This window comes from Triticum aestivum, chromosome 1D (assembly GCF_018294505.1).
Source record: "Triticum aestivum cultivar Chinese Spring chromosome 1D, IWGSC CS RefSeq v2.1, whole genome shotgun sequence".
Taxonomy (NCBI): Eukaryota; Viridiplantae; Streptophyta; class Magnoliopsida; order Poales; family Poaceae; genus Triticum; species Triticum aestivum.
This window is the reverse complement of record NC_057796.1, coordinates 467720438-467739832: the sequence shown is the minus strand read 5'-3', so window position 1 is coordinate 467739832 and position 19395 is coordinate 467720438. Positions and strand designations below refer to the sequence as shown.

Genomic DNA, 19395 nt, shown 5'->3' with positions numbered 1-19395 from the left:
AAATTATGCTAAAAAAACTTAAATAAATTATTTTTCATTTCAGAAATATAAAAACCAGCAGAACAGTGAGTTAGGCAATCAGCGAGCCTCCACGCTGAGCCGGCCCATTTATGAGCGGTTCTTTCGTCTCGCTGCGGGAGAGACAACGGCGCGGCCCACGTGGAAGCCTCGAGATCTTGGTAACACGAAGCGGTATCCGGCCGGGATTTGGGCCCTGATCAAAAGGAAGGGCGGCTTCGAACCCACTCGAGGATCGCGCCGCCGCCGCCGCCGCCGCACCCGTCGATCGCGCCGCCGCCCGCGCATCCCGCGTCCACCCACCCACCGCGCCCGCTCTCTCTGGATCGTCCGTCCTTCCTCGTTCCTCCATACCCCCCCTGCCGCTCAGGCCCGTGCCCCTCGCGGAAGAAAGGTATGTATGTGACCCGAAATCCCCACGCGATGATAAACCCTAGACCCTAGGAGGTTGCTCTGTGTAGATCGGTCGCGGCAGTTTACGGACGGGCGGATTTTTAAGTCCGCACATAATGTCTTGCTTCACTTGGCAAAATGTTGATCGGTTATCTCGAGTCGGAGATGGAACTGGCCTAATTTATCATTTTTATTGTTTCGCCCTTTTGTCAAATGTGCATCTTTTCCTCAATAAATAAATACATAAATAAATTGCATCACATATTCGTTATATATATCAAGAAGACCATGGATCTGAAGCTAGGACTGTTTCCAGTCACCCCGCAGTTTTCCGGAATACTTCTTCAGGATGCAAATCTCAGCCTGTACCCTGTATTTGTCACCAAAATACATTTGTAGATGAGCATAGGATGATTGTAGGAAGGAAAATAATAATATTAGTCATGCTGTTTTGGGCTACTGCATTGGATGCTTTGTATGCCTGTCGATCCGGTCTAGAATAAGAAAATGAGGGTACGAGTTGCTAGGCCACAGTTGTGGAGTGGGGTAGTAAGAGCACTGACTATCTAAACGATGAAATTTGAGAGAACTCTTGACACTACACATTTGAGTATCGATTGAGGAGCAAGTCATCATGTTCTTAGCCAATAATAACCATAACTGGGCACAACCTTTGGTTTCACACTGAGAGCGAGTGCCTGTTCTGTTTTGCTTCTTTCGGGTTGAAATTTTAATGTCAAGAGTTGAAACTTTTTTAAAGTTGTCTTATTGAATGGAAATTTGAGTGCTCGAAATCCAGATTTGATTGCTTGCACGTTTAGATATCTATAATTGGACTGTAAAAGAAGGTTCATGTGCTATGTCCCCAACGAGCCCATGTCCAGGCTCCCCTGTTTGGCCACCATAGATGAGCACGCACCACAGAGAAGTAGGCAACCCTCACATTCTAATTGTAAATGTTTACACTGTCTGTGTTATTTAGACTTAGGTTGGGCAGAAAAATAGTGAGAATCGAGGTGTGCTATTAGTTTGCTTCCATCTTTGTGCCCACTCTGAAGAGTATTCGTATATGCTTGGAACTAAACAGAATTATACAATGAACTTCTGCAGACTGATCTGAGTTGGATCATCCTCCGCAGCCAACTTCTCTTCGGCAATGGTTTACTGTTCGCACTGTGATGATGATTGCCCATATGTAAAGGATCCTGACAACGGGTTCACGTGAGACCTTCATTTCCTCGCTTTTCACTATTCTTCTAATCTACTCCCCCCGTTCCAAAATGCAAGGCATGTTTTGATTTGTTAAAAGAAAGTGTCATGTGACATAAAATTTGATACTGTCATCACACTCGTATAAAAAAAAAATACTTACTTATAATTGCGATTTTGGATGGAGGGAGTATTAGTTGTTCAGAATAGAATTATGTGAACACAGCTGAAGCACTTCTGCACCTGTGTCCTTATGTTATTTGCCATGTTGATGTCAGATGTTGTGGAATGTGCGGCAAGGTTATTGATCAGGATATGTATACTGAGGAGCCTACTTTTTTCAAGGACTCCTCGGGACAGGTTGGTATTGCTACCACACTTAACTTATATTTAGTTTCTTGATTTGGATGTGTACCCTGTTGGGTTGATTTTTTAAAATGTGCATAGAGTCGGCTTCGTGGACACATTATAGGCATTGCGAAGGGCGGTTCACTATCCCGTGAAAGAACTGAAGAGAAAGGTATTTCTTTCACCACATTCCTTTTTATCATATTAGTATGCATCTCACTGGGCAATTGTGTTATGGTTTATTTCACCAGGGAGAGATGAGATCTGGCAGATTGTCCATGGGCTGCATGTGAGTGGTGGTGATGATATCATTTGCACTGCTCATAACTTTTATAAAGTATGCATCCTTGTTATCACACAAACATTTTCCTTTGTAAAACTGGTAGGGTATTTTCCATATGTTGATATTTATCCTTTTTTATGTAGCTAGCTCTTGATAACTTTACTAGGGGCCGCCGAACAACTCATGTCGCAGCTTCTTGCCTTTACATTGCTTGCCGGTAAGCTATCACCTACTTAGTCCCTTGCTTTATTGAAAGCCTTCCTATCCATTGGAAATATTTCTTGTTCAAACATGACCTTCTCCCTTTCCACTTCGGGTGGACCTCTGTGTATTCTATGTTGTATTTGTTATGATTGGACCACTGCTGGGGCTCATTTAGGGGCTGCTTTGTTTGATGTCAAAATTTGCTACCAAATTGCCTTGCCAACCTTGAAAAAGTTGCCATTGCCAAATATTGGCTTGCAAACTAAGGATGCCCAATTTCCTAGTGAAAACCTGCAGAAGTGTGCCTTCAGTAGAGTGTCATATTGAGAAGTTCATCAAAGAGCAAGAAATGAAACTAAGATGGCTATGATCAAGCTAAGCTTCTACAGAAATATGCATGAAAAATTCTTCTAAGTACATCGAAAATACAAAGGTGAACATGGTTCCATGCGCACCCACATGAATAGTAAATTTGAAAAAAATACTAGAAAAGTTCACAAATCCTGAAATTTTGGGGTATCAAACTTGGTTGACAATTCTACTCATGTATGAAATTTCGTGAAGAAATGACACCCGTGGTATTCTTAGTGTAGAAAATACAATCGGGACCTTACTATTCATCAAACAGTGTTTTTAATATTGCTTTGTGAAACTTCATACGCGGTATACAAAAAAAATTCAGATTTTTTATTTTCTAGTATTTATTTCGAATTTACTGTTCATCAGGGGTACTTATTTATTTCTGAAGTTCAACAATTGCCGTAACACACTGCAAGGTCAAGATAAGTCTCATCTATTCTGGTTAAATATTTTTAACTTAGACCGTCAATATATAGAAGAGTGGGTGCCTACCCTGTCCACATAAAACTGTTTCTGATAGAATCATCAGGAAATGCACTTCCATACTCCATAGTACATGCCTAATATAATTCTAATTAGCATATCGTTTTTGTATGATAGGAATTAGCATTCAAAGTGGCACCTTGTACTTGGATCATGCCCAATAGAAGGCACAACACACTCATGTTTCATTTATCGCTGTCCAAACAGTCATTTTTCTGTTTTCTTCTTCAGTTTTTCTTGTCCCTGTGTCGCCCTTTCATGCTTGTGTTGGTGTTTGCTCCCTGTACAATGATTGTCGTTTGGCATCTTCAAGCTACTTCGGTAATACTAATGTCCATATTCAACTAATTGTTTTGTCAGGCGAAGTGAAAAACCCTACCTTCTTATTGATTTCTCGGACTATTTGCATATAAGTGTGTAAGTACTCACATTCTCATGCCCTTCATCTTGCAGTCTTTGTTGAAAGGGCTCATCTTGATTTATGTTTCAGATATGTCCTAGGTGCTGTTTTTCTGCAGCTTTGCCAAGTTTTGCTACTCGGAGAACACCCAATTGTTCAAAAGCTTGTAGATCCTAGCCTTTTCATCCATCGTTTTGCCGAACGTAAGTTGACATACATGTGCATTCTTATCTTATATAAGATACACAAAACTTCTAGTTACATACTTAAACATTAATGAATATCAAAGCATTTACAATTTTTCACGTGTCTTCTGTTTGTGACAAGGTAGTTCTTTGTGGGGTATACCTTCTAGCTTGGATTTCTTGAGTGTGTTTGTGATAAGGAAGCAAAGGTTATGAAGTCTAGATGTTTGCTTCTTTTTCATTGAAGATATAAATGGATGCGCCTTTCTCCAAGAAGTATAACAACTGTTAATCATACTATCAATTTCAAACTCTATGGTGGACGGTCGCATATTCAAAATAATGTATACTTAAATCATGGGACCTATGTTTGCTCGCCTTAATGGTCAAGATTTTCTGTGCCTGTCAAGGATTTCGAGTTCTGCCAAGCATATAGCCTTCATAGGGAAGGTTAGACAATTACATCGGCTAGCAAAGAGAATCAATGTGCTATTAATTATTTGTGATTTTGCTTCATCATTGTTAATATGTAGGTTTATTGGGAAAAAGGGACAATGCTGTCTCGGACACAGCTTTACGCATTGTAGCTAGCATGAAGCGAGACTGGATGCAGGCTAGTATCCTCATCATTCTAGTTTCTTATTTAGGTTCTTTTGTAAGGTTTTAATAGCTTGTCCTATGTCGCAGACTGGGAGGAAGCCAAGTGGTTTATGTGGTGCAGCATTATATATAGCCGCGCTTTCTCATGGATATATGTACACCAAGGCGGATATTGTAAGCCCGGATGCTCCTGATGGATCTACTTATTTACGAATTTTGTCCTTGATGTAATTCTTTGTAGTTTTGGCATTATTGCGCACATGCAGCACTAATGAGAACATATATGATGTGTCCCATTCTTTTGCTTGTTCCTGTGCAACCGGCGAACATGGCACACAAATAGCATGGAAATTTCTGAGACATATTTACAACATTGATAAGACATGTTTCGACAAATCAGCATGGGATCCACACATCTGGAAACAAAAAGGAGAAATCATGTGAATAGTAGCTACTATTACTAGCATAATTTGAAATCAGCTAGTACAGTGCACATTGCCTTTTTCTTTTGTTTCTCAAGTGTGCATTGAGTTTGGATTTTGAAATCTTGTTACTTGGTAGGTGCATCTTTTGTCAATGTTCTAAAACTGTAGCAGAATTTTTTGTGACGTTTTGGTGGTGCTATTGTATGTTGGTAGTGCAGTAGCATTGTGTAAGGTAGGAAGTGCCAGATATGTGTAATGTAGGCTTGAATATGAAATGTCACTAATTATGTTTTATCTTTTTCAGGCTGCTGTTGTGCATGTCTGTGAGGCAACACTATTTAAGCGCTTGATAGAGTTTGAAAATACAGATTCGGGTAGCTTAACGGTATGTATGTACTCCTCATGAAATAGCCAAATGTGGGCTTTGTATTGTAAATTGTCTTACGTTTTTCTGAACCTCAATCACTTTCGTAAGCCATCTGATGAAAATATAACCACTCCCAGTCATCACTCCATTAAAACCTATATAGACTGTTTACAAAGTTCGAAGACACAAGTTTGTCTAACCTATGCTACAGTAAAGTAAACATAGGCAAATCCCTACAGTGCAGAGACACAAGTAGAACAAAAAGGCACTACACTTACGGGCGCTTGAACCCCTGCACTGTTGGGTAGGGCAGCTGTCAACGTCCAAGCTTCAGTGGTGTGTTCGTCCTCCTGTTGGTGGAGGGTGAGTCCCACTGATGGGCACTTCCAGTGGCGGGACTAACAAGACTACTCATCAGTGTCGTGTTTACCTGATGTTTTTCTGTTGCTGGCCAGTGTTAAGTTCTTCAGTTTTTTAAATTATCATTGCACACAATTCATATGCAATTATATTGCACATACACCACAACACGGAGTATATGCATTGCACAACAGATCATTACATTACACGTTGCATGTTCCACATTCATCTTAAGGAAAATTCTTACAAATGTTCATCAATACGTTTCATCCATTATACTATGATTTTTCAAAAAATTCATTCTAGGATTGAAGTAAATGAGTACAATCCTAGCAGACTATGGTGTGTGTGTGCTTATTGTGTAACTTCTAGAAAGACCGGAGCAGGACAATGACAAGAAGTGTTCAAACACATTGATGTCAAAGACATCCTTCAACACCTCTTGCATCTGCCCCTTCATTATTCTCTAAAGTTCCGCAGCCACACACATTGGAGGCTGTGGCACTCATTTACTTAATTCCTGCAGGGATTCTAGAAAAATAGTGCACTAATCTATATACATCTAGCTATCCTACATGTCATACTAATCTATCTAGCTAGGCTATTGTATCTTTGCCTTGCTTATTATCGCTTCATGCTTGCCAAAAAAAAAATCAAGTTTATTACGAAACCCTAGAAATGTCTCAGCTTGATGGACGGAACCACAGATGCCTCGGCTCAATGTTCGGGAACCACTGTAGAGCTGCGGCTTGATGGTCGGCCATAGCTGAAAGCCTGAAACAAGGAGAAGCCTAGGTAGTACCTTCGTTGGCCTAGCGGTGGAGGCTCCGGTGGTGAACGGCTGGCCGGCACAAACCCGAAACAAGGACAAGCCTAGGTAGTTACCTTGGCTGGCCCAGCGGTGGGAGGTTTGCCTAGTGAGCGGCGGGCTCTGGTGTAGGTGCAACGGGATCCAATGGGTGCCACCATCGCCATGGCCAACCACACCAGGAATTGGGAGGGGATATAGGGTAGCATCGCGGGATCCTGACATAGCCGGTAGAGGAAAGGATGCTGGCACTGCCACGACACCAAATCCCTGTGCGCTACGGCCCAGGGAGGGGACTGCTGCACCGCTAGATGTCGTGCATCCGAGGATGATTTAGTGATGGAAGGAGAGGAGGGAATGCGGTGGTGGTCATAGGAGGGGAGTTACGGCATCAGAGGGACTTCGAGTTTTTCGGGTGTTCATATAGAGGCAAGGGTAAGGTATGTAGGATTTTTGGATGTGCCTCTCCACTGATGGGTGTAAGAGCATCTATGAGGGTAAACCTCAATCAAATGCCCCTAATTGTCCATGGACAGTCTAAATATCGCCTACTCATCTGCCTCCCCCCTCCCCACCTCTATAAAGTCAAGTAATCAAAGATAAATACTACAATGCATCAATTTTCAAAGATAAATATTCCAATGCAACAATAATTCAAATATATAATATTACAATCCAAACATAAAGTTTTCAAATAAAATAGTTTAAACTTAAATTCAATTTATCTGGCCACATGCTCTAATTGTTTGAGTGAAACACCCACAAATGCTCCACTAGATCATTTAGAAGCTGCGTATGATTTGCTCAGTTGTGAATCTGATGATCCATCTACAGAAAATTCCCAAACGTTGCCGCCTCTTGATGTGGAAGCTAGACAGATTCACACATATGTTTGAAATCCAGAACATTGAGAACATTCTCTCCCTCATCATCCACAATCATGTTGTGCACAACATGATTGTGGATCGCACAATATATGTCATCACCTCCCACAATGTCTGTGGATCCCACTGTTTAGCAGGTCCGCGAACAAATGCAAAACATGCTTGAAACACTCCAAATGCCCTCTCCACATCCTTTTTAGCACATTGTCTTGTAGCAAAGTGAGATTTCTTGGTACCTATTGGATTGGAGATGGTCTTGACAAACGTCAACCACGGAGGATAGATACTATCGTCCATCAACAAGGTAGCAGCCCATATTGTAGTCATGCCCATGATGGTATAGTTGCACTCTAGAATATTGCGAGCATTCGAAATGCATGACTAAAGACTAAAGCTAGAACATCTATAGTGACAGACAAGGGCAAATCGTAACTAGAAGGAGACTACCTTAGAACTGCTTAAAATCGAGAAATTGGGGGGAGCTTTCTGGCTTGCAGTGTCTGACCTGTTCATACTAATTAACAATCATGATATTCAAGGGACGTATCAGACCAGGCAACGGAAAAAGCTTGGCTCTTGGCTCCTCACACAGCCTTGCAAACAATGGTGACCGTTGGAGCATGTTGATGATATTGTGAGACCCTAGCATGCCAAAGAAAGAGTGCCAAATCCAGAGTCTTGTGTTGCAACTGCTTCAAGAATGATGGTGGGAGTTTTAACATGGCCTTGCTTTGCCCTTGTTGAGCATAGGGGCAGTTCTCCCATTTCCAGTGCATGCAATCCATGGATTCGAGCATACCTGGAAACCTTCTTGATTCTTCAAGTGCCAAAAGTCTCCAAGTGTCCTCGACATTTGGTTCTCTCAAGAACTCTGGTCCAAACATCTTCACCTTTGCACTAGCAAATCTAACCATTACTTCCAAGCATGTGTGCTCTCAGACATCTGGAGGTACTCACCCCACTAGTCTGTGTCTGTGCCATACCATAGTAGTTGTGCACTTCTGGAGACCAGAGAACCCAAGCACGCCGAGGGCATCCCTCTTCAACTTGAAGTAATCATCATAAGCCTTGACATCATCCATGATGCGCAAGAACAATGACCTGCGCATTCGGTAGCGACGATGAAAAAAGCGCTTGAATAACACATCGGGGGCTAAGTACTCGTCTATAGATCAACACATGGCCCCTTGCCCGACGCCGATCGAAAATTCAATGTCCCGACATTGACCCTTGAAGTTGAGAACATGCTCCTCCGCATTGTCCATTTCTTGAAGAACTGCCATCATTATCGCTGTTTCATCATCCTCCTCATCCGACGAAGACCAACCCATGAACTCGTTGTAGAAGTACTCCGAATCCATCGTGTTTCCTTCAAAGTAAACGAACTTAAAAGAACGCACTATGGCATTTGACTGAACACTTGCCGTGTGTAGTTCTGCCATGGACCACGTCAGCAGAGGCGGCAGGCGGATCTTGCCGAGCTCCAGCAAGGCCCGAGCGGCATGGGGGGGGGGGGTACAACGTCCGGCTCCGAGAGCAGAGACAGAGAACGGCGGCGTCTGAAAAAATAGGGGTCCGACCTGTTGGAGTCCGACGTGGTGGACGTCCGGGACTCAGGGCTCCCCTACTCTACACCTCGATTTGGGGCCGGGCTTGGGGATTTCGGACATCCAGACGCGTACGGCCCAAAGTGGGGGTCCACGTTGGACTATAGATGTCCGGATCGGGGTTCGGATTGGAGATGCCCAAACTATCATCCAGCTAAAATCTAGAATTGGACGTTGTGTATCATGCTAAAACATCATTTAGTAATGCATTTCTGTGTCAACTACACATGTGTTTACTTCCTTTTGTCTTTTCAGATAGCTAGTTTCAGGTGATATTCCTGTTTATCTCCTAGAGCATCTGGCTTCCCCTTTCATGTCTATATACTTCTATGATATCTACTACAAACATATATTATCTGTCTTGACCTGTATGAAGATGATATCATGCCAACTTAAATGCGATGCATTGTGAACAGCAAGCTCTGTTCTTTTTTTGATGAAAAATAAATAAAATCACGAGTTTCTTTCTTTTGCTGCTCTTTGTGAACACCAACCTCTGTTTGATACTGATACTTGTAAGATTCCATAGTTGATGAATCTCTTTCTTTTGCCACTCCTTGCCCTTCACACAACACTTTTCTGGCAGACACCTAGTGCTTATAGTTATGTTTCTAGCTGATCTTGGATGAATTGATGACATTTATGCTCCAAGACCATGCTGTTTACTATAGACTCTGCAAATGCAATTGTCCATCAGGATTATGACGGGAGGGGGTTTCAACATTGAAGTCATCAACTCCATTTATAGTTCATTTATTTTGTCTACAACTTTTTTTGTAAGAACTTCATTTATGGTATACCACTGCTTAGTTATAATTTGTGTCTTCATGCCCCTATGACAGATCGAAGATTTTTTGGCAAAGGCTGATGAAGAGCCGGTTTCAAAATGTTTAGCCAAGTCTGGAGAAGTCCTTTGCGAGCACAAGGATAAGGGTGCTGAGCATTTTTCTCATGGGCTTTGTGAGGAATGCTACGACAATGTAACTCACATTTACTATGTTCGTAATGCATTGGTTTTGATATTTCAGTCACTACTACTGACATGACTTGATTGCTCAGTTCACTGAACTGTCAGGTGGACTGGAGGGTGGTGCTGACCCTCCAGCTTTCCAGCGAGCTGAAAAACAAAGATTGGATGCTGCTAAAAGAGCCAAGGAAGCTGCTGTGGACGAGGCAATATGTGAGTTACATAATTCTGATTTTGAAGATAACATCATGAGCCCTGGGAAGGTAACGGTTCCTGAACATACATAAATCCATGCTTCTTACCCCATTAATCTGATAATCTGAGATTCTTTCTTTCTGAACTATAATTCTCAATTAAGCAATTACACTTATTGTTAACTAATTTTGAATTATTTTCATCATTCATGCAAAGTGAAGATTGTTTTTCATCAGTTGACTGCACAAACCCCTGGTAAATCTGGTTTTGTAGTTTCTATATCATTTGCTGTTTATTAATTACATTGATGACTTGTTTTCTTTTTGTTAATAGAAACATTCAGGTTTGATCTGCATATTGTTTTACACTTTCACTTTTACACCTTGATTATATTCCTGAACTTCAAACTGAGGTTTCTAAGTAATATCAGAGTTTTCCTTTCTACCCCACAAAACTGGTTGCAGATAGGTATCTCAAATTATCTACTAGCGCTGAAGCTGCTTCTCTTTGTTTATATTTTTTACTCCATCTTCTGATGTACTCAAAGGAGGTTTGCAAGATGGGAACAAAATATACCCATTACATTCAATACTGGGCTGCACCAGACTACCTGTCTCGTTGCTGCAATCTTCTAATGGAACATTTTTACCAGCATAATCTATTTTATAGTGCTTAACTTCGGAATTTTTTGTCTCGCGCTAATGTCATGTATATATTTTATCTCTTTACTACAGCTGCATTTGTTCTTTCTCTTATAATTCATTCAGTGTGCTTGATGTGTGGTTGTTTGTTTGGTGATTCAAGTTTCCTTTTTTTGAGCAGAAGTCTGAAGGCAAATCTTCCACAATTGCTTCCAGCCAAATTGCAAATGATTTTGTTGATTTCAAAGACTCGGAAGTGGAAGGTTTGTTGGTTCCTGTAATATGATTATTGAAATAGGCTTTCGCTCCACTATAAATAAAGCAACCACCACGTACATACAAGAAGTGCAAAGTGCATGAAAGAATATAAGAGCTTTGCTCGGGCAACAACACAGACATGCCCAAAAGCAAAAGCAAAAGCAATAGAAGACTCATCGGAGCCAAAGGTTTAATGGCTAGGGAACGAAGCGGGTTGGCGGCCTGCCACTAGAAGATCATCAATCATGCCCCCTAGCCGTTCCTTGTCCCGCTGCCACTGCTGCAAGAAGGCCAAAAATTTAAACACTGAGCCAGAAGCACGCCTAACTCCGCCTATGTCTTCTAGGCATAGCCGGTCCCAAGCCCGGGTAAAGGAGGAGGGTTGTGATAGGCTTGGCGAGCCAACGTAAAAACTAGCCAGTCCCATGGGTATGAAACCCATTTGAACGAGAGTAGTACTAGGATGGGTGACCTCCTGGGAAGTCCTCGGGAAAGGGTTTCATATCTAAGGGTTGTGATAGGCTTGGCAAGCCAACGTAAAACTAGCCAGTCCTTTGGGTATGAAACCCATTTGGGCGAGAGTAGTACTAGGATGGGTGACCTCCTGGGAAGTCCTCGTAAAAGGGTTTCATATCTAGCCTACCCCAACTTGTTTGGGACAAAAGGCTTAGTAAGGGTAAGGTGTGTGTGTGGGGGGGGAGCCAGATGCAACCATAGGCCTCCCCCTAAGAATCCACCACACCCATCGCAACATGAGGGCCACATTCATGTGATGTGACGCTAGAATACCCAGGCCCCTCTGGTCCTTAGGGAAGCAGATATGGTACTTTTGGCGCCCATTGGCCGCCTGCCAGAAGCAGCGTGATAGATCCTTGTCGAAGGTGCTATGCACTCCCTCTGGAAGAATATACAACCCGTTCATATACATGGGGAGGCTAGGAGGAGTCTATGAGCACGGATTTGCTCCCGTTGGGGGTGAACCTCCCATGCCACAACTACGCCTTGGCCTTGACCGCCCCACAAGTGGGTCAAAGTCCCCGATCAGGGTCGGCATCCTCAGGTAGGTGATTGGGAAAGAGATCTTGCAATTAAGGTTGTTTGCAATCCGCTGCTGCTACTTGGGCAGGTACCCCAGGACCACAACCTTGCTTTTACTGAAGTTGATCTTGAGGTCCGACATGGCCTCAAAGCAGAGGATGAGGAACTTAAGATTGGTAATATCTAGTTTGACCCCTCCACCATGATCATGGTTTCATCCGCATACTGTTAGTAGCACCACTGATGTGGCCGGCTATCTTAGCCTTCTCCAAGGTAGCCGCCTGGGCGTCAACCGAAGGGTTAAAGAGGAGGGGGAGATGGGCCCCCTTCCACACCCCGCACGAAGACCTAAAATAGGGACCCACTTTCTCATTAATATTGTTAGTACTCTACAATAATTTCATTGTCATTTTGCCTTTTAGTTTGTATTGACAAGCAAATGGCTAATCAACTTTCTGGATGCCGTGTTGCATCCTTAGGTGAAAATGGTAAAACTGGTTCTGATGCAGAAAATCTTTCTGATATTGATGATGCGGAGGTACTTTTATCCATGAGATGTTGTAACAGACTAATTATCGCATCCCTAGTTAGAGCCTGAGATATGGCCGTTCTTTCTGATTTCCTGTAATTAATATTTGGTAAATTTGCAGGTTGACGGGTATCTTCACAATGAAGAAGAAACACAAAACAAAAAGATTATCTGGGAGGAAATGAACAAAGAATACCTAGAGGTACTTATCATCATGAGGCAGTTTCTTGTTCTGACAAGTGGGTGTAAATATCTGCTGACCTCTTTTACAGGAACAAGCTGCAAAGGAAGCTTTAGCGGCTGAATTGGCAGCTAGTGGTGTATCTGTTGGAGAGGGACGACAGAAGGTATGAAATGTTTTAGTGTAGCCCAAGTGTCCTCTGCACACATCTTCCTCAAAACTATTTTTGGTACAGTTCATGATTAGCCAGGGATGTTTTCTTTAATGTAGAAACGAAAACGTAATGAAGACAAGAACTCCACACCTGCTGAAACACCAGCAGAAGCAACATACAACATGTTGAAACGGAAGGTACTGGATATTTTGTGCAGCCATAGACATCCAAAATATACGTCGCCGTGTGACTATTATAGATGTTAAACTTTGCGCGCAAATGAGCTAACATTTAGTATGTAACATTGCTCCTTTTGCAGGGGCTTGGGTCTAAGGTCAATGTTGAAGCTGTTAGTGGATTGTACAAGGTATGTTTTTGCCTTTTATGTTCACCGGAGCTTGATGTATCCTAAAATTTTCATGCAATGTTCATTTTTTATCCAGCCCAAGTCTTTCCCCATCTCATCCAAACTAATAAGAGGAATATCTTGTTTACTTATTATATTTCCTGCCATTCAAATGCTTACTGAGATTCTGCGTGCAGATTGAAGGCGAAGATGGGAAAGCAAATGGCAAAGATGACATGCACTTCGACGAGCATTATGAAGAGGATACTGGTTATGGTGAAACATTTGATGCCAGTTATGATTATGGTCACGATGCTGATTACAACAACGATGGCTACGTTGATGACGGTGGTGGTGGAGCCTATGAGGATTACCATGACGCTGATTACTAGTAGCATTCTTCCGCAGAGTGGCAATCTGAGCAACAGAATCTATTCAGAATATCAAGACAACAAAAAATCTCATTCTACCTATATTCTTCATCTGTACAAGATAATTTTCCATTTTATAGGAAATGAGGTTTCATTTTACGTAATTATAGGGAAACAACTCGTGCGATACGCCCCGCCTTGGTGCCTCTTTGAGCAATGTTTTTTTTCAGCATGTGAGGAAAGTGAACATGGCCAAAATGTTATTTCAAATGGACAATGTGGATTGTGGAGTAAGATTGCTTATCGCGTGCTACTGACTGGATATCGAACATGTCGATTTTGAGTCAGATTGCCCCCAGGACCCAGGTGATTAACAGCATCAAGGATGACCCATGCATATGGCTCTATCATCAAAGAGGCATTGCTCCTGCTGCTCCCTCTTTCTACATTGCCAGTTGGTTAGTCATTTCCTTTCTTAGTCATGTCTCAGTCGGTTGCACTCTTTTTATTTTTTGACTTGTTTGTCACTATTCAATTTTAAATCAGTAGTCATTCTTCAGTATGATCAAAATGATGGATTAATCTGATCATGTTGTTAGATCTGAAAACTGTAGCACACGTAGTTGGGATCTATCTTTTTGGACAGCAGTCAGTGTCATAGCTGAGCAGTTTTTCTTTCTCTTCAGGACAAACTGCACATTTTCTTTAGCTCTGAAACTGCCTGCAGTTCACATGGTGTACCTTCTTAGCTTCTCAGCTCTGAAACAGCACTCCTAGCTCTTCTTATGTTCTTCTCTTCGGCACCTTGTATCCATTGGGCATTTGGAGTTTTATTAACTTGAAAAGGTAAGAAGGATGAACATTACATCTCCATGTCCCTGAAATCCAAATTCCTCTCTGGCCTGACCAAACAGTCTCGGGAGGAAGAGGACGAGCACAATGACATTTTTTATCTCTTCACTCCTTCCTCCCATCCCAGTGATCCCATAACTAACTCGCACCTAACACACACACACACACCAAAAACTCTGGATTATCCTAGGACCGCAAACACGGGAGAGTTCACACCAGCTTGTATCCTTTATGTAGTATATATACTATAGAAGAGGAGGCTGCAGCTCACAGGAAATTGTGGAAGTTTTCTCTGTTACTCAGTATTATTTATTTCTTCAGTTTATCAATTTTTCTTCAGTCATATCCAGTGTTATTTCTTCAGTTTATCAATTTTTCTTCAGTCATATTCAGTGTTATTTGTTCAGTCATATGTCATATTCAGTGTAAATTATTTAGTCATACTTGGTGTTATTTCTTCAGTCATATTCAGTGTTCCTGTCAGTCCCCTTCTTTTTAGCCTTTTTGCCTATCAGTGTGTTGTTCTTTCATTTCCCAAGGCTATCTTCTCTGCATCCCTGTGTTTGGCCTTACCAACGCTTCTCTGTACGCAGGCTTTTCGTCCGCCCGTTTTTATTTTTTATCAAGCAAGTCTAACTTGAGGTCCACATCTGGCGGTGCCACATGAAACGTCGAAGAGGGCACAACGTCGAAGAAGCACTGCTCCCTCTTTTTCTACATTGGCAGTTGGTTAGTCATCGCTGCACTATGACTGAAGAAAAATTGATTGCCATAATTCCTTTTTAAATCACTATTTTATCTTGTGTTGCTTGTTTGCCATAATTTATTTTTAAATCACTAGTCATTCTTCAGTATGATCAAAATGCTGGACTAATCTGATCATGCTGCTCATTGTTCTTAGATCTGAAAACCGTAGCTCACATAGTTGGGGCTCTCTCTTTTTAGACAGCAGTCAGTGTTGTAGGTTGTAGCTGAGCAGTTTTTCTTTTTCTTCAGTATACAAACCACACATTCTCTTTAGCTCTGAAACTGCATGCAGCTCAAATGGCCGTGCCTTCTTAGCTTCGTAGCCTTCTCAGCTCTGAAAATGCAGCTCAAATGGTTGGGATCTAACCTTTTTCTTAGCAGACAGTCAGTGTTTCAGGGCATTGACTCAAGAATGCAGCTCAAATGATAGGACAACATTGACAGCCAGTATTTTAGGGCATTTAGAGCTTTTATTAACTTAAAACTGGGGTAATGCCTTGTATCTTCTTTTTTGAAAAAAACCCTTGAAATGTAAGAAGGATGAACATTACATCTCATCTCTCTAAAATCCAAATTCCTCTCTGGCCTAACCAAAAGCTCTCGGAAGGAAGAGGATGAGCACAATCACATTTTTAATCTCTTCACTCCTTCCCATCACTAACTCGCGCCTAGCACGCACACAACAAACCCACCAAAAACTCTGGATTGTCAATCCTAGGACCTCAAACATGGAAACAAGAAGAGTTTCACTCACACCAGCTTGTATCCAGTGACCCACACATTGGCCGGAGGGCCGGGCTGCACATACCCAAACCTGACGCTCCTCCCGGGGCGCAGCGCCCGCAGCCACCTCCGGGGAACGTACCCGTACCGCGCCTTGTCGAGCCCCCAGAGCCGGCCGTCGAGCTCCGAGATGCCGAGGTGGAGCCCCCGCACCGTCTTCCGGGACCTGTTGGTCACCGTGACCGAGTACCTGTGGTAGGTCCTGCGCCTGACCGCCCATGTCCTCGTCACGTTCTGCTCGATCCCAAGGTGAGGGTGCCGACGATGAGCCGGCTGTGACGTGCGGTTTGCAGCAGCCACCTGCGGGAGCGACTGGTACTCGTCCAGCCCGCCGCAGGCGCCGGCGAGGCGGGCGAGGACGCCGAGCAGCGGCGCGCTGTTGTAGGTGGCCGCCTCCGTCTGCTCGTAGTTGTTCCTCTCGTCGGCGAAGTCGTCGTACTCGTCGGGGCCCCCCACGATGGCGCCGTCGAGAACGTTGGGGTTCACGGCCTGCTTGTTGTACCAGCTCGCGTAGCCCTCCTGGCAGCTCACGAACGACGGGTCCGTCCTCACCGACACGATGGAGGCGCCCCGGTGGTGCACCTGCCGCGGGTAGTTCTGCCCGTACCCGACCATGTAGCTCGTCGCCCTCGGGTTGTCGCCCAGGATGTAGTTCACCTGTATAAAAAGTTTGAAATGCCGTCAGTGTTTCTGAAAGTAAACAGCAGGCATGGCAGAATTGGAATGTTGAGGCTGTCGAGATTACTACCTGGGACTTGACAAATGCGAGGATCTCGAAGGGCTGCGCGGCGCCGCCGGGGCAGCGCACGGCGCCCCTGCCGGTCACCGTGGCGTAGTCGGCGTACACCGTCAGCAGGAAGGAGGCGCTGGTCACGAACTGGAGGTTGTTCCACCTCTGGTGGTACATGACGCCGCCGGGGGTCCTCGGGACGTTGGCGGCGCCCTTGCCGACGCACGAGCACACGAAGAACTCGGCGTTCTGCCGGTACCTCTGCAGCGCCTCCGCGTGCTCGCCGGCTCTGCCCTGAAGCAGGAACTTGGCTGCCAGCACTTGCACGCCGGGGTACTTGACGTCCCAGCCGAACTGGTTGATGGACCAGCCCGTGCCGCCCAGGGCGTCGCCGTTGCGCGCGAGGTACTCGAGGTAGAACCGCTCCTCCGTCGCCTCGAACAGCCACGCCGCCGCCCATAGCAGCTCGTCCTGCACCGCACCATCATCACATTGTTGAAAGGAATGTCAGAATGCATGCGTCTCGCCATCTGATTCTGATGCCCGCATCTCTTTTCAGAGAGAGTTGCTTATTACCCCGTATCCGCTGAATGACCCGTAGTAATTCCGCGCCACGGTGATGCTGGCATCATACTTTCCCCGGTACTTGTCGGCGAATTCGAACAACTGAGCGAGCATATCAAAGAATCAGACAGAGTAATTGTAAACCTATATATGCAGTTCTTGTCAGATTTCTTCAAGTTGAGCCAGATCAGGCTGCGGAATCGGAATCGGGCCAAAATGTACCCACCTGCTTAGAATGTTCAAGGAGCAGGTTGGCGTAACCCGGATAAGTGGTGCGGAAGATCATGGACGCGGCGGCCATTGCCGCGGCTGTCTCTCCAGCCAGGTCCGATCCAGGATTCTGGGGATCAACGCGGAATGCCTGGCGGCTCGTCGTCATGTCCTCGGGCCGCTGCCAGCAGGTGTGATCCGTGTCGCCGTCGCCGACCTCACCGTACAGCACGTCGGGCTCGGGGTGCGCCTTGATGAAGTAGTCCGTGCCCCACTTGACGGCGTCCATGGCGTTCTTGAGCTCGCCGGAGGCGGCCATCTGCTTGCCGTACTCGAGGATGCTCCAGGACATCATGGTCACCGTGAACGCCATGGGCAGCCCGAACTTGACGTTGTCCCCTGCGTCGTAATACCCTCCCACAAGATCGACCTGAAACGATACAAGATCGTGCGGACACTCCATCAGGTGAAAGCATGGCAATGGCAGTGGTTCATCAAGTTCATTAAACACATATATAGGAAGGATCATAAACAAATGGCATTATGTTTTGATCAGTGCTAGTATGTACTAGTACCTCTGTTTCCAAGGGTGTGACTAGGACTCAGTTGACTTACATTTAATCAAGTTTCAGTAAGTGAGAAAAAGTAAAAAACTAAAAAAAATGTTTTGTGCGGATCTTAATGTAAGATCTCATGGATATAGTATCGACTGAGACTTAACGAAGTTTTAAGTCTCGGTCGACCAAGACTTAGCAAGACTATTTTCAAAATAATTAAAGTTTCTTGGTTTGTCCTGAGTTCTTGTTTAAGTTTGACCAAGTCTACATAACAATATATTAATATTCAGAACACTGAACACCAATTAGTACCATGAGATTATTTATGAAAATATATATTTGTGCTATCGTATTTGGTGTTGTGGATCTTACCATACTTTTCAAGAGTTGGCCAAACTTAAACAAGTTTGACTTAGTACAAACCTAAAACTTCAATAATTTTGAAATCGAAGGGAGTAGGTAAAAAGAAAAATAGGCATACTCCGTTGGCCTTGCCATCAAAGAGGCCGGAGCTGGCTCTCCAGGTGACCCTCTGGTCAGGAGGGAGCGCGCCGGACCTCTGAGCCTCGAAGTAGAGGAGGCTCTTCTTCAATGCCATGGCATAGTCATGTCCGGAAGCAAGCTTCGCCATTGATGCAAGTGCCAGGAGACCGAAGATGGCAGCGGCGACATGAGCGCCACTACTGTTCCTGGCCATTGCAGTGCACCAAGAAGGATATGGTTGGTTTGGCTTTGGAGGGAGTTAGGGAATAGCTCAAAAGGGCGCCTCTTTATATACACCCACGACATGCTGCCGCAGGTCTACCTTTATCATCTCTCAGTCTCACTACGTACTCTTTTTCTTTGTGGTAAAGCTTGAGAGTGGCATTGGGATGTCCATAAAAGATGGTCATGAGACTTCTTTTTTTAAGCTGATGGTCATGTTACTTAGGCCCTCCTAATCACGTACTAGGGGAATTGTCCTGATTATTACGGAGAGGAGGGCTTTACAAGCACGTCCGACATGCATGCATGGGGCAGCAGGAATTGAATATGCGATGCAACGGCAGCAGAGACGCAGTGGGAATAGACAGTTTTACACACGATCTTTCCCGTTTTTGTTTGCATGTTTGCTCTCTAATTTAGCTTGGAAGCTGTGTGGTTCTGTTTGTTTTTTTACCCTAGGATCTCACCATTTTCCCGTTTTCCTGGTTCATCATGTGTGAAAACAAAAAAGTTGACGGCGCGGCGGGCTCAGTTAATCAGGCCGCTGATTTTGGCAGCACTAGCAGAGGTTCCATCCATCCGGCACCAAGTCCGCGCGCCGCAACCTTTTGTGTGCACTACCGTAGGATGCGC

The 19395-nt window shown here is 44.2% G+C and overlaps 2 protein-coding genes across 2 annotated transcripts; one reads left to right on the top strand and one right to left on the bottom strand.

The window, feature by feature from the left end:
- Positions 1-212: 212 nt before the first annotated feature.
- On the top strand, positions 213-13883 carry LOC123183045 (transcription factor IIIB 60 kDa subunit). Its single transcript, XM_044595767.1, has 20 exons — positions 213-412; positions 1522-1632; positions 1899-1980; positions 2068-2140; positions 2220-2305; positions 2395-2468; positions 3659-3715; positions 3789-3901; positions 4417-4496; positions 4571-4657; positions 5213-5293; positions 9777-9914; positions 9994-10164; positions 10919-11000; positions 12513-12571; positions 12684-12764; positions 12835-12909; positions 13014-13094; positions 13217-13264; positions 13441-13883. Exons 2-20 carry the CDS (start codon positions 1568-1570, stop codon positions 13633-13635), a joined length of 1728 nt encoding a protein of 575 aa, XP_044451702.1. The 5' UTR covers positions 213-412; positions 1522-1567; the 3' UTR covers positions 13636-13883.
- A 1489-nt stretch (positions 13884-15372) lies between these two features.
- On the bottom strand, positions 15373-18854 carry LOC123183044 (endoglucanase 15). Its single transcript, XM_044595766.1, has 5 exons — positions 18539-18854; positions 17517-17930; positions 17303-17392; positions 16745-17197; positions 15373-16653 (listed from the first exon to the last, which is right to left on the bottom strand). Exons 1-5 carry the CDS (start codon positions 18752-18754, stop codon positions 15964-15966), a joined length of 1863 nt encoding a protein of 620 aa, XP_044451701.1. The 5' UTR covers positions 18755-18854; the 3' UTR covers positions 15373-15963.
- Between the last annotated feature and the right edge of the window lie 541 nt (positions 18855-19395).

Bases quoted from the DNA above. Each gene is read 5' to 3' on its own strand.
- LOC123183045 (XM_044595767.1), top strand. From the start codon at position 1,568: ATGGTTTACTGTTCGCACTGTGATGATGATTGCCCATATGTAAAGGAT. The intron at 3,902-4,416 runs GTAAGTTGACAT...GTTAATATGTAG, and splicing joins CATCCATCGTTTTGCCGAAC to GTTTATTGGGAAAAAGGGAC. The intron at 11,001-12,512 runs GTTTGTTGGTTC...TTGCATCCTTAG, and splicing joins CAAAGACTCGGAAGTGGAAG to GTGAAAATGGTAAAACTGGT.
- LOC123183044 (XM_044595766.1), bottom strand. From the start codon at position 18,754: ATGGCCAGGAACAGTAGTGGCGCTCATGTCGCCGCTGCCATCTTCGGT. The intron at 17,198-17,302 runs GTAATAAGCAAC...GGTGCGGTGCAG, and splicing joins GGTCATTCAGCGGATACGGG to GACGAGCTGCTATGGGCGGC. The intron at 16,654-16,744 runs GTAGTAATCTCG...CTTTTTATACAG, and splicing joins TCGCATTTGTCAAGTCCCAG to GTGAACTACATCCTGGGCGA.